Source organism: Neolamprologus brichardi, chromosome 7 (assembly GCF_056152115.1).
Source record: "Neolamprologus brichardi isolate AB-2024 chromosome 7, ASM5615211v1, whole genome shotgun sequence".
In the NCBI taxonomy this organism is placed as follows: Eukaryota; Metazoa; Chordata; class Actinopteri; order Cichliformes; family Cichlidae; genus Neolamprologus; species Neolamprologus brichardi.
Window position 1 is genome coordinate 15,882,909 of NC_142110.1, and position 19,793 is coordinate 15,902,701.

The 19,793-nt window shown below is 42.3% G+C and overlaps 1 protein-coding gene across 1 annotated transcript; it reads left to right on the top strand.

Annotated features, from left to right (window-relative positions):
• Positions 1-1,903: 1,903 nt before the first annotated feature.
• On the top strand, positions 1,904-19,594 carry LOC102799930 (potassium/sodium hyperpolarization-activated cyclic nucleotide-gated channel 3-like). Its single transcript, XM_006782630.2, has 8 exons — positions 1,904-2,993; positions 7,107-7,530; positions 8,555-8,716; positions 9,454-9,672; positions 11,033-11,179; positions 11,778-12,018; positions 13,170-13,334; positions 16,312-19,594. The coding sequence occupies exons 1-8, from the start codon at positions 2,338-2,340 to the stop codon at positions 17,877-17,879; spliced, it is 3,582 nt and encodes a 1,193-aa protein (XP_006782693.1). The 5' UTR covers positions 1,904-2,337; the 3' UTR covers positions 17,880-19,594.
• Positions 19,595-19,793: the final 199 nt, after the last annotated feature.

Here is a 19,793-nt window from a genome sequence, read left to right on the forward strand (position 1 = left end):
TCTAGTGCTCGGTTTGAACTTCAGCAGGTCATCTTGATAATGTCTTCATGCCTAAATACACTGAATTGCTGCCAGGTGATTGGCTGAGTAGATATTTATTAGATTTTTTTTATATTTATTGATATATTGATATATTGATTTGATATTAACACATTAATGCGCAATTTTGAAAAAACATGTACCTAAGAAAATGGCTGGTGAGTAGTAGGACTCTATTGTTTTCTCTAACATGTTTTCTCATTTTGACTTGGGTGTAAAATTATTATTATTTTTTTTAACATTTGCTGAGCTTCTTGTATTACTTCCTCCAAAAGATGGGATCTATTGTGATGTCACAGGTCAGAAAATTAAGCAAGTAGTCAAATGTAAATCAGCCAAAGCCACCTATACAGTGCACTAGGGGTACGAATAAGGATGACACTGCATGGAAATTCAGATTTGCAGCCCAGTGAAGACACACCGACCTGATTTCCAGCTGGCTGGGATGTTTACATTTCCAGGTACCAGAAAGGGCTGGAAATAAAACTCTGACAATTTAGCTTTACTGCCTACCAAACATCACTAAGCTTGATGATTGTTTTGTAAAACAAAAAGTGTTAAGTCCTTATCTGGGCATCCCTTTAGGAGACTAACAAGCAGCAAATAAATAAAAGAGAATAACCTGTTTCCCTGTGTGCTACTTTATATCCGCGTATTATGTGGCCACTGATGGCGGGGAATTAAAATAAATAATTTAAATGGAGGAAGAGTTCTCTTAGTTGTGCAAGCGGCACACAAATGATGATTTTAATTAGTTTACCACTGTGTCCTGGGGAAAAATTTCGAGGGAAACAAACTGTTCAGCCCTTCTTGTTGGTTGGCAGTGTGCCAGATGAGATTGCTGTATGGTTTAAATCACTTTAGTGACATTTGGATTGAATCATACAACCTTAATGCAGCCAGCTGTCAACAACCTTTCATCAAATTAATTTGCCACATTGGCCAGAAGTATTTCATCGCTTCTCCCTTTAACTAAAATTGTCTTGTTGAGCTAATAAAACTGAAACACTGATGCAACACTTTTGCCAAAAACACAGGTGATATGTGACCAAACAGCTTTGTGCACTATTTTAGTTTTAATTAACCCCCAACTGATGATTTTCAATGAAGCATTCAGCATTATTTATACAGTGGGGATCATGCCAGTGTTTATGGGGGAAAAATAAAATTCAATACCATCATTACCCGCTGGTCAATTTGAGATATTTTAACCCTGAGTGAGAAATCTGGGCAGTTAAGAGAATAATTTGGGTTGGCTTATGGATTACAGGTGCCATTCCTAAGATTTTCCACGTGCACTGTTTTTATTTTTTTTTTTTCATAGCCAGGTGAACCTGCAAAACCCAGATAATGCAGTAGAGCCATACACCTCATATAGACGCACATTCTGGCTGCCCTGCATGTGCTGCCAAGGACGTACAATCCACGTTGCCCACCAGAAATGACCAAGATGGGCACAAGATTTGCGCATCCTGAGCATCACAAACAACCACGCATGCTTAAACACAGGATGCAGCTCGTGTAAAACTCGTGTCAATCAGAGTTAAGTGTCAGTTTTGTGCCCAACATCATTCGCCGGGTTGGGCAAATATCAGAATTGTTTGTTGCACTGCCAGGCCCGATGCCACAAACACCAAACCTTAAGATTACATCCTCTCAACTATTTAACTACCAACTCCAATGCTAGATCGCATCCTTGAATCATCCTCTCCAGTTTGTCCTGCCTGGGCGGGGTGAGCGCGTGTGCCATCCTGGCTCCTATGGCAACCCGATAGATTAGCTCCATCAATATTCACGTTATTAGAAAGCGCGAGACTTATGGATTAGTGATGTCAGCGCTCAGTGAAAGCCAGGGGCAGCTGCGTGCATGTGTGTATTCACCTTGCGCTGTGAGAGGGCTCAGATAGGCTTTCGGGGGAGGTGGGGATCATGCTTTGTCATTGAGGAGCTCAGCAGCAGCAGCATTCTCCCACTCCGGCACGTCCGACGCTCAGCATGCTGCATCCTGATGCGCTCCCGTCTGCACTCAACGAGCTTACCTGGATTTACATGCATTTGTCGTTTGGCGCTTTTACATGAGCGTCTGATCGCAGCCGCCGCGTATTCGTTGACGCATCTCAATGTTTGAACCGGAGGAGAGCGGCACGTCCCAAGAGTCAGATAAGGTACGAACCGTCCTGCGGACCTCCCCCGTCACTGTTTTTGCCTCCAGCGGCACCCCGAGTGTGTGAGATTCATGATTCATCCCACCGTTTTCACGGGCTGTCCTTAGAGCGCAACCTCTTCTGGTTCTTCCAAATGGAGAGATTCCAGTCCTCCATGCGCAAACGGCTCTACAGCTTGCCGCAAAACATTGGGCAAAAGCCCTTTGTGACTGACGAAGGGGAGAACGGCGACAAGGACACTAAAAGGAAAAGTATCGGGCTCAAACATTTGTCCTCTCTGTCTCCCGCGAGCAGTTGCAAGAGCATTGGGGAGGCCGGGGTCGAAGACTTTGAAAGGGACGTCACCGTGAAGACCAACTTGAATGGGGACTGCCGCTTTTTTAGGGGCAGCATCTCTTCCATCTCCGGACGGCATCCCCCCGGGTCAGATTTGGCGGAGCAGAGGCGCCTCATCCCCGAGGCTGATGCTGGAGTCAACGAGAGTTTCCCCGGTGAGCACGGCCCCGGGGCCCTGCAGCGGGCAACGGGTGGGCTGACCGGCATAGTCGGGCAACCGTCACTGTTTGACCAGTCAACTTTCATCAAGTTGGAGGGCTCTGAGCAAATAATACCCGAAGATGAGCGTCTCTACCAGGCTGGCTTCATGCACCGGCAGTTTGGGGCGATGCTCCAGCCGGGAGTCAACAAGTTCTCCCTGCGGATGTTGGGCAGTGAGAGGGCCGTGGAACACGAAAGGGAACGCGTGAAGTCTGCAGGCTTCTGGATAATCCACCCCTACAGTGATTTTAGGTAATTTCTGTGCAGAAATCCTTTTTCTTTTTTTAAATCGCAAATAGTTGTGTCCTACAAAGAAGTGCTGCAGTGATCCTATCACACATTTGGCCTGCGCATGCGTTAAAACTAATAATTTAAAAACTGCCTGGAATGAATGAGCCATAAAATGTGTTAAGGGTATAAACAATAATCCCCGTGCATGCCTTTCTGTAACTACAGTGGCCATATTAGCAGCACGATAATCAGGAGTGTAAGCCTCTGCAGAACAGGTAGATCATTAGCTAAATGTGCCTCAGCCCACCTTGAGCAGATAAATGGCTTAACTGTGCAAATGGACATTTTTGAAAGCGTTGTCTACATTTTTTTTTGCAGGGAAACGTGGTTATATCATGCATATCCAGGATATAAGTCCTTTTGCTTTCGTTGGCCCAGTTTGTGCATTTGTGTGTCCATGGTGTCATCAGGTTATGTAGAACTTAATTAACTCTTTGCACCTTTTTGCATGTATGTGCAACAAACTAAGCCAAACACAGTTAACAAATTTCCCAGCCATGCTGCACTATTTCATTGCACACCAGTATTCTGGCTAGGTCCACCACCAAAAGATTTTCCCGGCATTTAACCTTAATGCTCACTGTCATCATATTTTTCATCAGTCAGCTGTATGCCGATGTGTGCCACTGCATTTTTTTCCACTCATCTGAATTACACTTTTTTTTTTGTCATCATTTAGCCAGGGCAATGGATTACAGAGTGCAGCAGGGGCTTGGAAATGGGGTAATCAAAATAGGGTAACATGACCATTCAAGATATTAGAAGCACACATCAGTGGGAGATTATTACAGCACAATTAGTCTAATGGAGCAGAGATGGTGTGGACGGGGAGGGGACATGCCACAAAAACGCAGAGAGAGAGAGAGAGCGTGACACACACACACACACACACACACACACACACACACACACACACACACACACACACACACACACACACACACACACAGAAAGAGAGATTGAAATGAAAATGGTGTGTTGTGAGGAATCAGGACGGCCAGCTGTTAACTCCGTGTGTGAGGTACGAGGTGTTGTTACTTTATGCTCACTTTGGGTCGCAGTGCGAGCAGGAGAGGCATTTTTAGTGCTTGCCATGGGTCTCATAAGGTGAACGCTTTATCCCGCAGATCCCATTTTAAGTTACAGATGCCTTTTGCAGCACCAGAGATTATTCTGAGATTTTGTGGCAATCCAGCAAAGAGGCAGCTCCGTCCCCTGCTTGTGAGCTGACATACCGTGCGCATCCATGACAGTCAGCAAGGCATTGTATAACCGATGTACAGTTTCCTGTTATCTTCCTATAGGCACACACAATCTGATGTTTTTATCAAGTAACTGCTGTTTTTTTTTCATTCTAAAGCTTTCTAAGGATACAGCAGCAGACACACTGAACTGGCACACTGCGTAAATATGGTTAATATGATTGCTGGTGGGCCTGAGCCACAGTACAGGTGTGTGTTAAGCCACTGAGCTGCATGCAGGCTGTTGTGTTTCAGCTGCACTCTGGCAGCAAGAGATAAGTATCTCTAGTACAAATGTGATCCCTTTTTCAGCTGTCCTGATTGATCTAAGCTCCTTTCACCATTTTAAGCCTTTTTGTGTTCACTTTGCTTGTAACTCCCTTCTCTTTTTTGCTCTCATGCTCTTTAACGTAGTTGCACTCTGACCTCAATAGTGCAAGATTTTGTCTCTGGACCAGTCGAGGTCCACAGACCGTACAAGCAGCAGCTTTGTTTCGATGGTAACATCAGATTACACCAGCCAGTTGTCTGTTTTGCGGTCTGAATTCTGCGCGCACAGGCAGCCGATGTTCCAGCAGGGTGGTCAGCAATGTACCGTCCTCTGCAGACCTTTTTTTTTTTAAATAAATAAATAAATAAATGAATAAAATTATCCAGCTGTTCCAGCGCTCTGCAGCACAGTGACGTTTGCAGAGCAGTAATGCTAACTACTCAACATCTGGCTGATGGGTGCTGACTTCTGGAGATGACATGGATTCACAGGAGATAACGGTGGATTTAGCCAGAGAGAGGAAGCGCAATTAGGACCAGTGTGTCACTGCAGAAACAACGGGCAGATGTTGAGAGAAATGCAAATTCTTTGTTTGGCAAAGAACAACAGAAAGCTGATTAGAACAAATGGCCACTGTGCCCTCACTGGTTTCTAAATTTTGTCACATGTGACTGTGAACGTTTTGGGTGTAAGTAAACTAGAAGAGCTAGAAGTGCATTCACCAGATTCCTCTGCCTCTTTCCGCCGTGTTGTCCTCATTCGACTCTAGAATGTTTTCCATCACCAGTAACACAATGCAGCACCTGTAACTCATCACAACAGCAACCCACTGGGAGGTATCACCTCAAAAAGCAAATATTACATATAATATTGTGGTGAACCTGGCATGGATCAAACAGTGACACTCTGAATGACTGCTGCATCCTTTGCACACAAAAAAATGTATAAAGAAAAAGCATAATTAAGTCTTAAGAAAATGCAATTCAGTTTACCTTTGAAAATAAATGTATTGCTTAAAAGAAAAAATTAACTAAGAAAATTAATAAATGCATAAGCTAATTAAAAGCTCAGATCCTGTATATTTTAATGTTTATGAATGTATACGAATAACTTTAAAGCTTTTAAAAGAAAAAAATATTTTGGCATGCTTGAGCCTCCATATACTTTTCTTTCCCCCCCATTCATGGAGAAAACGCTAAAGTTTTAAATATACCTGCTGATGAGATGATGAGATATTTGGTTTCTTAACCTCCAGCTAGCGTGCAGTTTTTGCTGACCCTGCATGTTTGTCATGGTGATATCAGTTGTTCATTTGTTTTTGTTTTGTTTTTTGACACGACTCACTCATGTAGAACTAGATTAAAATGAATGAGTATATCAAATAGCTGGGAAACATCAATCAAGAGTCAGAATAGCTTACAGTGAACTCCAATTAGCCAAATTCTAAATTTCATAAGAACATTTGCTAAATAAAAGAGTTCTGTTTTGTGTGTAAATGACTAGTAACAGGCAGTTTTCAATGAAACTGAACACACTGCTGCTGATACGTTTGAAAATCAATATGTATTCATGAGTAATTCAAATGAATTCCCAATAACCTTTGTCACTCTTTTCCCATTTGGCCCACTCTTTAACTGAATCAGAGAATAATTCTTTGCTTGTTTACATTGTTTCTGCTCATTCGGACAGAACTCTGCTGGGTTTTCAGACCGTGTGAAACAGCGAGGTTCATTTCTATAAGTAGCCAGAATCACTTTGAATTTGGAGCACATACTCACACATACTTGTGTTAAGTGTTTTGTGTAAACTAAGCAGCGAACACTAATTGGCTTTGTATTGATAAAATGTTCCCATCAATACATCCCTGTTTGTTTTAATACAAAGTTCAAACAGATGCGTTTTTATTACCAGTTATTCTGTCCAATTCTTTTCTTAACTGAAGGCAAAAAATGCTCACTTTGAATTTTCAAATCCACAAGCAGGATATTCCTATTTCTTTGGTCACCCAGAAACATTTCATTTACATCAGTTTTGCGTTTGTTTAGCTCGGCTCTTATGACAAAAGTATGACATTTGCAATCAGGTTTTCTGCCGTGCTGAGATTTAATACCAGCATGTGTTTATTTAGATTCTGTTTTTAAACTAAATTAGTAACCAAATTGCATCGCATTTATGAGCTCCTACTATAATTGCTTTTCTTGGCCTGTTGTCATTGTTAGTGCAAGTTTACCTTTCGAATGAAACTAGGTCATTTAGCATAGACCACAACTAACACCTGCAACCTAATATCATATGATAAATTAAATTAAATTTGATCAAAAGAACAGAGGAAAGTCAACACATGAATTTGTTCCTTTCACCAAAATGTTGTCGCCTCTAAATCTTTATTTTTCTGTGTATTATATCAACAACATCACTTTGGCGACCCCAAAGAAGTTTTAGCCAGACCTACAGGAGATTATATCCTCTGTTTACATCAAATAAGAAGAAATAAGCTGTTTCTGTGCCTTAATGATGCTGGCCTGCTATGGTGTGAGTCACATCCAACTGTCCATCTTTCAGGTTCTACTGGGATCTGACAATGCTGCTGTTGATGGTGGGAAACCTCATCATCATCCCCGTGGGCATCACCTTCTTTAAGGACGAGCACACGCCGCCCTGGATAGTCTTTAACGTCGTGTCGGACACCTTCTTCCTCATGGACCTGGTCCTCAACTTCCGCACGGGCATCGTCAAGGAGGACAACACGGAGATCATCCTGGACCCGCATCAGATCAAGATCAAGTACCTGAAGAGCTGGTTCGTGGTGGACTTCGTCTCCTCCATACCCGTGGACTACATCTTTCTTATCGTGGAGACGCGCATCGACTCGGACTTTTACAAGACGGCCCGAGCTCTGAGGATCGTCCGCTTCACAAAGATCCTCAGTCTGCTACGGCTGCTGCGCCTCTCCAGACTCATTCGCTATATCCACCAGTGGGAAGAGGTAGATGAAGATAGCCCCATACTGGCTAGCTTCAACTGACTGGTTGGATATTTAAAAGATTTTGTCACAGTCTTAAAAATATTAGTCGATAAAAATGAACAAATTCACAGGTTCTAGCTTTTTAAGTGGGAATATTTTTTAAGTCTTTTAAGTAGTGGGGCTGATATTTAGTGAATTTCTTACAGAATTTTCCAGATTAATACCTGCAGCATGCTCTCAGATGCTTCTCTCATTTCAAAGGGGACGTCTTGTGCTCATTTCCACCTTCATCCTTATATTCCAGGACTCTACTGGAGTAGCTTTGCATGGTTCACAGTTCAAAAGTAATCATTGTTTACCAGTCAGCCAATTTATCAGTTCATCCTCTTCCTGACACAAACTATTTTACATTCTCTCCCTTTAGGCCAGCTTTCCTCTCATTGGCTGTCTCTTGCAAATAGAAGGTTTGAAGAGCAGCAGAATGAAGGAGGAGTGCAGAAAAAAACTCAATCTGAAACCAAGCGTTTACAGCTGCCTGAAGCCTGATCTCATTTTTTTAAAACTTTCTCCATGTTTAATGTGCACATCCATCTTTTTAACAGTACAGGTTTCCCTTGAGGCACCGTGCATACTAAGGTTTCTCTCTCATTAACAGATTTCTTACACTTTTGCTGTTTGTGGGAAAAAAAAAGTGCTGCTGCAGAGTTAATTTGTTGGCTCTGCGTTTAAACACACTTACACACAGTCAGCTTACTCAATAAGAGATATTATCCGCATTATTATTTTTTAGATGTTCCATCCCCATCAGCCATTAACGTTACAGATGGTTGCTCTGAAATAGCCTCTGGTAGTCTATAGAAGATTAAGTGTGGTTCGGTATAGTTCGCTTGCATCCATCAACACCATCATTGCGGTTCCTCCTGTTTATTTCAAATCCTCTGTTTGCGTGCATGGGTGTTAACATTTTATAGAAGAGATATGAGTCTTTTATTATCTCTCTTTTTTTCTCTCTCTCTCCCCCTAATTCTGAAAATCTGTGTCACAGGTTTTCCACATGACATACGACCTTGCCAGCGCCATGGTGCGTATCATGAACCTGATTGGTATGATGCTGCTGCTGTGTCACTGGGATGGCTGTCTGCAGTTTCTGGTTCCCATGCTGCAAGACTTCCCCCAAGACTGCTGGGTCACCAGGAACAAGATGGTGGTAAGTGGATTATTTATGAGTCAGACAGCCTCCAAAACGTGTTCCTCCCCAAAACACGATGAACCACATGCAGACATTTATCTCTAAGTGTCATTAGTTATCGGTTTGAGAGCGCAGATTAAATTAACGTCAACAGGTAGCACGTTTAATCTTTATATCCAGTTTTCAGTCACACATGTTTTTCAAGAAACATTTTGCAGAAATAGGGTGTTTTTTATTTATTTGCAAAGCTGTTAACACCTCCTGAAGAAGATGCTGCTGTTTAGGCATATAAACTATGAAAAGGTCATCGACCACCAAAACCAGTGCTTTATTTTGCTGGTTTAGTTTTTAAATAATCTGGATCTGCATCATTAATTTCTTTCTTTTTCTTTCTTTTTTTGCACAATCTTGTTGACACACCACCAAACAATAATGAAAAATTTCACATGGGCAACATTAGAATTGTTGGAGCTAAGTTTTTTGTTTTAAATCATCACATTACAGTAGGTAGAGCAGAAACTGAAACAGACCTACCCATAAAGGATGTTTTGTAACAGTTGGGACATACATCTGTGTTCACGTCCATAAAATCAGATTAAGCTGATTTAGACGTGATGTACGATGACTCCGTAATGTAGTGGTTTACACATTCAGGAGAGCCGTCCGGTGTAAAAATCTAACAAATCAAATATTTCCTGAGCGGCTGGTCGTAGATAGCCATACGCTTTATCTCTCCTCCTCTGCATCCCTTTCAGAATGACACCTGGGGTCAGCAGTACTCCTACGCCCTGTTCAAGGCCATGAGTCACATGCTGTGTATAGGGTATGGCCTGTACCCTCCTATCGGCATGGCTGACGTGTGGCTCACTATCCTCAGCATGATCGTGGGTGCCACCTGCTTTGCCATGTTTGTGGGGCATGCGACTGCACTCATTCAGTCTCTGGACTCCTCCAGGAGGCAGTACCAAGAAAAGGTGGGTGTTTGCTGAAAAATCATCCACAGTTTTACTTCTGCTATAACACTTCTGTTCCACTACATTTCATAAGGTAATATTATTTAACTGTTTCACTTGTTACATTATCAAATTATGAAGTGTATCAAATTCGGTTCTTTTCTGAATTCTTTTGCCAACAGAGACAGAAAAAAGAAAATTATCATCAGTTCATAAAATGTGCTTTTTTAGGTTAAACTGCCAGCTATATTTTTTAAGTTCTAGCTTAAATAGGGCCTTTATTTACTTATACCTTATTTATAATGAGCGGCTACAGCAGTCTGAAGCCTGCGATTTTGAGTCAGAGGGATTACTTGCAAATATGCTGACCTCATTACTTCAAACTGTGGCCACATTTAATATGAGTATTTTGCATATATATATATAATATATATATATGAACAACAATAAGCTTAAGCTTAAAAGGCAGATTACAACGGTAAAATGTGCATCAGTGTGTGAATGTGTGTGTGAATGGGTGGATGACTGGATGTGTAAAGCGCTTTGGGGTCCTTAGGGACTAGTAAAGCGCTATATAAATGTAGGCCATCATCTTAAAAAATAAAAAATATGAATACTATCCTCTAATATTATTATTATTTGATATCATATATTATTAGGTACAGGAGAAGAGCTTTTTTTCTTTGTGATGTATTTTAATCTGGACATCTACCTAAGTGCAATTTTTAATGCAGGATTTCTGTTTTATATTTCAATTTTGCTGCTTTTCACTAAGTGACAGATCTTGAAGGGGAGAGTAAACCCACTTTTTTGTTTGAAAAAACATGTTTTACACACCCACGTATAGCTGCCGTTAACTTTTCATTTGGGGATTATGGGAAAGGACAGACAAACTGCAACATGACACAAAAAAGACAGACATGGCAGTGCATTATCAAAAGCAGAGCTGACACTTACAGCTGGATTTACCATGCATAGACAGGATGCATGGACCATATTTGGTGCTTTGCTGCTAGAGTACACTGCTGAAGGACACAGTAGTTAATGTTATTAGCTGCAGCCTGCAGAGCACAACTGTAATTGTCAGATGGGGCAGAGTCACAACATTGCACTGTGGGCAGGTTTCACAGATGGCCTGACAGTTGACTGTTAAAATAATGAGACACATTATATTCCTACCTCTGAGCCAACACATCAATCAGTGTAATATATTCATTTTGACATGACTTTGCATTTTGTCTCACGGTTATGTTACATTACATTTGCAGCCTTCTGTTACTCTAATCAACAGGAATATATATATATATATATATATATATATATATATATATACTTTTTTTTAAAATCATGTTAATAAGTGTGCTCTTTGTGTTTTTCATAGTACAAACAAGTGGAGCAGTACATGTCCTTCCACAAGCTTCCTGCTGACATGCGTCAGAGGATCCACGACTACTACGAACACCGGTATCAGGGCAAGATGTTTGACGAGGAGAGCATACTGGAGGAACTGAATGAACCGCTGAGAGAGGTCAGCCATCAACAGATGATTTTTAAATAACATACATTATGCAAACAGTGTGTAAATGCTTAAAGACAACATAAAGTTGTTATTTGCTCTCTTAATCATTTACTGTCCGTTTAATATAACCCTCAAGTAAAGTCTGGTGTTTAAAAAAACCAGATGATTTTTGACAAATACATTTTTTATTCTTATATAAGCTTACAGCTACATTATTCTGACCTGTAGGCTATTTGTTTAGCATTTCTTTAATTCTTCTAAATAAGAAAATGTTAACAAAATTATTCATTGTCATTATTTTATTTTGCAAACATTTTATTGTCGTCAGCAGCACATGTATAAATGCATGACATGAGCAACCTTGTTCTTAATGGTGAACAGTTAATTATGTAATCTAATATGGCTGTGTTACTTTGACAATGTTAATAGTCATGTAATCTGATAAGTAATGGCTTGAAGAGGACGGGGGACCTCATTAAAAGAGCATTAAGAGCATTAAGCTGTTAGCCCCCCTGCTTTTATCATGACTGAAATTTGTTTTTGAAGGCATTGCATTAGCAAAAAGAAAAAAATGTAAAAGGTGAACTTTTTTTTTTCTTTCCTGCAGGAGATCATCAACTTTAACTGTCGCAAACTGGTCGCCTCCATGCCCCTGTTCGCCAACGCTGATCCCAACTTCGTCACCTCCATGCTGACCAAACTACGCTTTGAGGTCTTCCAGCCGGGTGACTACATCATCAGAGAGGGGACCATCGGCAAGAAGATGTACTTCATCCAGCACGGCGTTGTCAGCGTCCTGACCAAGAACAGCAAAGACACCAAGTTGTCCGATGGCTCTTATTTTGGAGGTGAAGTCGGCTGCGCTGCATGCTAATATGTTCTGTAGTGGACAGTGGGTCAGTTTGAATGCATGTGAAGGAGTGGTGATTGTATGATTTGTTTTGATTTATTTGGCTCAGGCACTCGGCAGATTATCTTCCCCGACTATTACAGCTGGGAAAAATCGTCCACATCATCTCCTTAAAAGCGCTGGGAACTAAAAGGGGCTGAGCTTTGTGATCTTTGATTCCATCTGTGGGGTTTTCCCCTTTTTGTTACACCATATTTAAAGCTGACATCCAGAATTTTTCCTCTCGGTTATGTTTTCTCAACCTGCTGTTGTCTGTTCCATCTGTGCGCCAAAGTGAAATGTCATCATTAAATGTCAACTACGAAGCATAAAACTCTTAATTCTGTTGAGATTTGTTTCGGCAGAAGTATTAAATGAGGAAAGGGGAAAAAAAAGCAGCTAAATTAAACCTTTCATAGTCATGCATTTATTTGGAGTAAAACAGTCAGGGCAAAAAAAAATTGGCTTCAAGTTATTCCCCTACATCTAAAAACACGAAGAAATGTTAAAATAATACACTAGGACAGAAAACATCTAAAACCAACACAAGATAAAAAGAAATCCCATGATGTGAAGTGTAATAAATTCAAGAAAGTGACAGAATAGGGCGGAGAGAGATGGAGAGAGACAGAGTATGTGTGTGTGTGTATTTGTGTGTCTATATCCTCAATATGTCTGTCCTGAAAAATATGCCTCGTTTTTTTCCCTCCTGTTTTCTTTTAATGGCGCATTATTTTATTTTTCTGATCTGGCACGACAGATGAGGTCAGAACAAACTGTAAGCTGCAGAAATTGCATTAAGTGCTCCATCTGTGGAGTTCAGAGACATCAGCCTTTTTCATGCTTTATCATCTCTTACTAATAATACTATTTTGGACTTTTCTTTTGTGAATGGATCTAAGAAGATAGGAATTCTGTTGCAGCTTGTCACACAACCTCTGAAAGGAGGAGGAGGGTGGGTGGTGGTGGTGGGACTCATTATATAACACTTCATAGTAATGCGTTGTTTTTAATCCTTGCTGTTAATGCCTGTCTTGCACTCTGCAGGAAGTCTTTTAAAGAGGTGAAACAAATAATTGAAGTTTTTTTTTCTCATCTCTTTCCCTGCAGAGATCTGCCTGCTGACCCGAGGCAGGAGGACTGCCAGCGTGCGGGCAGATAACTACTGTCGACTGTACTCTCTGTCTGTAGACCACTTCAACGAGGTGCTGGAGGAGTATCCCATGATGAGGAGGGCGTTTGAGACTGTGGCGCTCGACCGCCTGGATCGCATAGGTTAGTCCTTAAAGATAAGATAAAACCTATTTCCTGGCACCAATTTTATATTATTATCAATCATTCATTTGTTAATTTTAGTGTTGCACTAAAATTAACATCAGTTGGACTTTATATCTGTTATTAGTGGTGGCGTGCATGTAGGCACGTATTTAAGCACAGCGGCTAACAAAAGCCAAGAATAGAAAACAGTGTATAATAATAATATTGAAATGTAAGAGTGCCACATTAACCCATGGTCTTTAGACTTTACTAATTAATCTTATATGAATGGAAAACAGTTTAAAGTCACTTTCCTGGGTACACCTTGCTAAGGTCGGTTTGGACCCCCTTGTCCTTTGGAAGTCTTAATTCTTTGTAGCACAGATTCAACAACGTGCTGGAAACATTCCTCAGAGGTTTTGGTCCATGTTAACGTCACAGCATCACACAATTGCTGCTGATTTATAAGCTGCACATCCATGATGCGAGTCTCTGGTTCCACCATGTCACAAAGGTGCTCTGTACTAAAGAGCCCGAAGTGTGCCAAGAAAATATCCCACTCACCGGCATCCGGAACTGATCATACAATGCAGGATGGAGCCAGGCTTTCATGCTGTTTACACCTACCATTCCAGTGTCATAGCAGAAATTGACAGTCATCTGACCAGACAACTTTTCTCCAGTCTTCCATTGTCCAATTTTGGTGTGAACTGTAACCTCAGCTTCCTGTTTTTAATTAACAAAGACCTAAGCCATCTGCTTCAAGGTCCAAAGTGTTATGCATTCAGAGATGCTCTTTGGTTGTGACACATGGTTATTATCAGCTTGAAGCAGTCTGGCTATTCTCCTCTGACCTCTGACATCAACAAGAACTCCTTCTCACTGGACAATTATTCTTTTTCGTCCCATTTTCTATAAACCCTAGAGATGGTTGTGTGGGAAAATCCCAGTAGATCAGCAGTTTCTGAAACACTGAGACCGGCTTAGGCAACAACAACCATGCAAGATTAAAAGTCAGCTTTCTTCCCCCATTTTGATGCTCAGTTTGAACTTCAGCAGGCCGTCTTTACAAGGCCTCTGTGCCTAAATGCACTGAGTTGCAGCCATGTGATTGGTTAATTAGATATTCGCATTTTTAAGCAGCTATTCGGGTATACCCAGTAAAGTGACCAGTGAATTATACTATAAGCAAGTATTTACTAAGTAAACTAAACTCAAACAGAGTATTTTTTGTGCAGTCCGCAGTTGGATTTGGAACCTAAAAGAGACAGTTAGGTCTAAAGGGTGGCATTTTTCTAACTTTTTGATTGCTTCCAGTCTAATCTGGACACATAATATACCCACATAGCAAAATTGGTATGGCCCGGATCTGGCCCACATACCACAAAGCATGACAGCCCTTTGGTGGCCCAGATATGGTTTGCGAGATGTGGCCCACACATGGGCCAGCACAAGGCCAGTTGCAGACACACTGCTGGCCCACAACAGTTTCAACCCTGGACCCAGATGTCAGCCCAATGTGTACCTTAATCAAGCCATGTAATTACAACATGTTCTATATAAGAATCAGTGAATGGACTGATTCTTATATAGCGCTTTGCTACTCTCCCAGATTACTCAAAGTGCTCTATACAACATGCCATATTCACCCAATCACACACTTCCGCTAAACTGAGTGCTTCCTAACTACAGCCACACACATTCTCACTCTTGCCATGCAGATTGGAAAAACCAGGGATCGAACCACTAACCTTCCGATCAGTGGGTGACCTGCTCTTCCTCCTGAGCTACAGCCACCCACTAGAAAAAAAACGAGTAAACCGACACTAGGTTTTGGATAAAGTGTACACTCACAAACCTGTCAAACCTGCATTTGAAACGTTGGCTACCATAGCAGTATAGTATTGCAACATGGCATTTGGTACATAAACAGTGCCATCATTGCCAGACCTGCCCCACATCTGGTTGACATACACCCTGCCATGACACCTTGATGCCAGATCCAGGCTAGACCTGTTTTCTATGGGCCTGGGCCACATAAACCAAACCACAATCGGGCCAGATATAGGATCCCGTCACATAAATAGTGCCATCTATGCCAGGCCTGGCCCAAATCTGGATGACATACATCTTATCATGCCAGAAGTCAGCCAGCAGTGCCGGCTTGATACCAGATCTGGGCCAGACCTGTCTGCTAGAAAAGGTAGGTTTAAAGGTACAAGATTAAAGTAGGTCTGGAAACAGTAAGTTCAACTGAAATATGCTGATCTGCGGAAGAATGACAGTAGATTTTCATGCCTAGTACATTTTTTTTGTTTTTCAGGTAGTGAGACCCAATATAGCAGTGATACATATGCTGTATAACATTGCGATATCTTTATATACTGTGTATTTATGCAGTATGTTGGTATGTTAGTTAGAAGAAAATGAAAATCTCTGGATCATTATAGATTAACTTCACATAAGTATATTTCAAAACTTTGCAACTTAGTGACTGACTTTACTCCACTGTTTACTCAGCAATGATGCTCCTCTTCTACATGTGCTACAAACAGTGCTGGGTTATTGTAAACGATGAGACTACATTGTTTAAAGACCCACTGTGACAGAGTGTGAGATTGTAAAGCATATATGACAAAATTTGCACCGTTGAACTTGTAAGCCAATATTGTCAGATAATATTTGTCAAATTGTGAGTGTATTTTTTTGTAGTGTTTTAACAGCAGGCTGCATTTTCTAGAGGTATCATTTGCCTTTTTACTCCCATATACGAGAGGAGTTGTGGGAGCTTTTGTGTGCAGAATAAGAAATACATAATTTAAAAGTGTTTGCATTGCCTGGACGCACTATTGACGAATATATTTTTGAGTTATACAATTATATTTAATTCTTCCTCTTCAGCGTGTGGTGCTGATGTGTTGTCTAAGGATGTCATTTGTGAAAAAAGGGGAGGGCCTAAAAGTGCATCACGGCCTTTTTTCTCTTTTCTTAACAGGGAAGAGGAACTCTGTTCTTCAACACAAAGTTCAGCATCACCAAAGTTCTGGCACACTAAACCTTCATGAGAGTGAGATTATCCAAAGAATAGTGCAACACGACCGCGACATGGCCCAGTGCACTCAGCTGAACCAAACCAGCAATGTGCCGAGTATAAACCGTCCGCCTGCTCCTCCGTCACCCACCCCGGTCATCTGGGCCCCGCTGGTTCAGGCTCCGCTCCAGGCTGCGGCTGCCACCACCCCGCTTGCTATGGCCTTGGCCCACCAGTCCCAGCTTCCTCCAATCCTCTTCCACCATCCTCTGGTGCCACGTCCCGGCTCTGTGAAGGACCCGTCCAGCCATTCAAAGAGAGTACATGTTGGAGCGAGCGCCTCCAGTAGCTGTGGTTCAGGGCCCAATTCTCCCGCTAGCTCTGCCAACCTTAGATCTGAGGTTGAGACTGCCACACTACTATTCCCCAGGACACAGCAACTCTCCAGTGGGCCGTTGTCACCCATACTGACGTCTCAGCCCATCTTCACCAGCAGCCTGCAGCCCCTCGCCCCTCTGCACACACACCAGCCTCTGCTCCATCCTCCCCACTCTGGCATGGCGTCGGTGTTTCCCATCAGCCAGGCCACCGTCTCTTACACCTGCTCTGCTCAGCTCCACTCCCAGCCATTTCACGGTGCTATGACCACCCCACCACGACCGATAGGTTTACTCCAACAGGGGGCACCAGGGAGGCTAGCAGGGAGATTCCCGGCCCCCTCAGCCACCGCGTTAACCCCTCTTATTTCAAGCTCAGTCGGCCCCATACTGAGCCAATTGCAGCAAACCTCCCATATCACCTCACAGCAGGTGGGGTCCAGCAGTGACAGAGCAAGCAGGAGAACCAGTGGCCTGAACCTCCCACATTTTCCCTTCATCACCAACACCCAGTCCTCCGCTGGATTTAATCAGCCAGTGTCTGCAGTCGGAGCCGGGGCCGCAGCCTCTCTGGCCCAGCACAGCCTGGCAGGACTCCAGTCTGTTTTTCTCCCGCAGGTTCTCCCAGAGCACTCAGCCCTCGCCTCCCTGGCCCAGTATGGCTCTGCAGAGGCCTCGCCTTGCTACACGCCTCCTGTCCACAGTCCCAGCGTCCAGAGCCCCGTGAGGGGAAGGACAGTATACCACAGTGAGCTCCCCAGCACTGCGGACTCTCATAGTCCTCTAACCCTTCAGACCTCATGCCCTGCCAGGGTGGCCTGTACCCTCAGACAGAGGGCAGAGTCCTCGCTGGATCTCTTTTCCCAGGAAATAAAGACTATCTCAGGCTCTCACAGCTCTATACACCAGGAAAGGCCTTTGGCCATAAGCGGCTCCTCTGAGGGTGTAGCAGGGGCGCCCAGCCCCTTCTCCTCACCGATGGCTGTCAGTAAACCCTACACCCCGATCCCGGGTCAAGCCACTCCTGTCAGTCGGACACATTCAGGGCCTGAGCCTCAGCACCAGTCCGTTGGTTTTCACTCTGCTCCCATTAGATCTCCCGCTAAAATGTTAGAGAAGGAACACAAACAGTCGAAACTCCCGTCCAATTTGTGAGATTTAGACACACCCTCCTTTAATGCCTGAGCGAAGGGAAGATCACCTGCACCTGGCATCATTTTAACCACTATGTCAAATTTTGAAGTAGGAGGGTGTGCTATTCTAATCCGATTGGAGCTCAGTGGTTTTGTTTTTAACCAGAGTGAACGGATCGAGTTTGATAATGGACAGTGACAGATATATATTTTTTACAGGATACTGCGTCTTTAAAAATGCTAATAACATCCAAACTGTATTGATGGGTATATGTAACACCTCATGAAAGTATCAATTGTTCCGTGTATTATATTCTAACCGCACTCTGTGATTTGTATTTGTTTAAAACCCCATCGTCCAGGCAATTTGTGTAACCTTTTAGCCACATCCTATTTAGTTGGAACGTCGTCCACAACTGTATCCAGTTATGATCAAAACCAAAAAAAAAATTGCTGTCCTCTGTTCACATCCTTTCCCACTGCTGAGAGCGTCGTGTGAACGCAGGGTTACTGCGTAAGAGATGTGAGGAGAGACAGACTGTGCACCTGAAGGCTTGACGATGGCACGTCTTCCAAGATAGCTTTCCAGCAATATTGCACACCCAAATGGGTCACACAGATCAGATAGTATTTAAAAATAAATCTAAGTAATGAATGTAATGAAAATGTGTGAGTGGGAGGAGCGGGATTCATTTTGAATGTGTTTAAACATGAAGGTGATGACGGATTTCACAATAGATGCCAACTTATTTCAGTCTGGCAATAACTTTGGTACAAAACATCCACCTGAGCCGAGGTTTGTGTGCCATTAGCATAGTATGCAATAATCTGTGTGTTCTTTTGTCTTGTTTTTTTACTGGTATGCAAAGGTACTGTGAATCGAAGCACTGATTTGAGATCAGACTCATTAAAACAAGGGAACTGAATTTAAAAAAGAAAGAAAGAAGCAATTGTCGATAATCAAAACATCCTGAAACCAGCGATGCACTGAGATTGCTCTGAATGTTTCTTGCACCAGTCAAAGGGCTAAAAGCAGTTTCCTGGACTCACGATCAACGAGAACCCCTGATGGGTCATATTGCTGCATATTTACCTCTTTCATTGTACAATATTTGAAAGATTTGACATGTATTGTTGAACAATTGCTGCTTTGTGATGCTATGCTGAATCAATAACGTGTATATCAACTGACTTACTTTTAAAAACCAGACTCTTAAATCCTTCTACTTGTTAATAAGTTCACGTGTTTAGATGATGCGTCTATCTTTGTGGACCTGCAGCCGGTGACAAACTGTGAGCCGGTCGGCAGGTCGGACCATCAGAGGATCCTGTCCAGTGGCTTTAGCTGCCTGGTTGGTGAGCCTGAGGTCTGCAATGACTCTGAGTTCCACAAGAAAGAGATACCATCAGACACTAGCCAGCCTCTGCCAATGGGCTCGATCAATCCTTCATTACTATTCTCCTCCAACCGCCTGCCACAGGCATTTGCTTAGAGGTTATTTTGAGTGCATTCAACTTAAAAGTGTGTGTGTGCGTGTGTGTAGGAGGTGTCATTCATTCATCCATCCATTCATATATTTATTTATCATTTTGCTGCCTTTTAGCCATCGAATCTCATTCTTTTGTCACCTGTATGTTACAGACATTTTATTTAAGCCTCCAAATTCAATGCAATAAAATGACATATGTTTAATTACCCTCACCTCAACCGTTTATTTCCTTCCAGGAGGAGAGTGTGCGAATCTGATAATAAATTATGGCAAAGTTCTAGACTTTAAGCCGGATTAGAAATTGAGAACTGAATGGTGTTGTCTGGTGCCAACAATGAAAATAGCCAGGATTATAATCTGCCAGATACTCAATACAAAGAAATTATCTACCACATTCATGGAGCAATAACTGCTGGGTTAGTGAGTAAACAGAGATTTTAAATGCA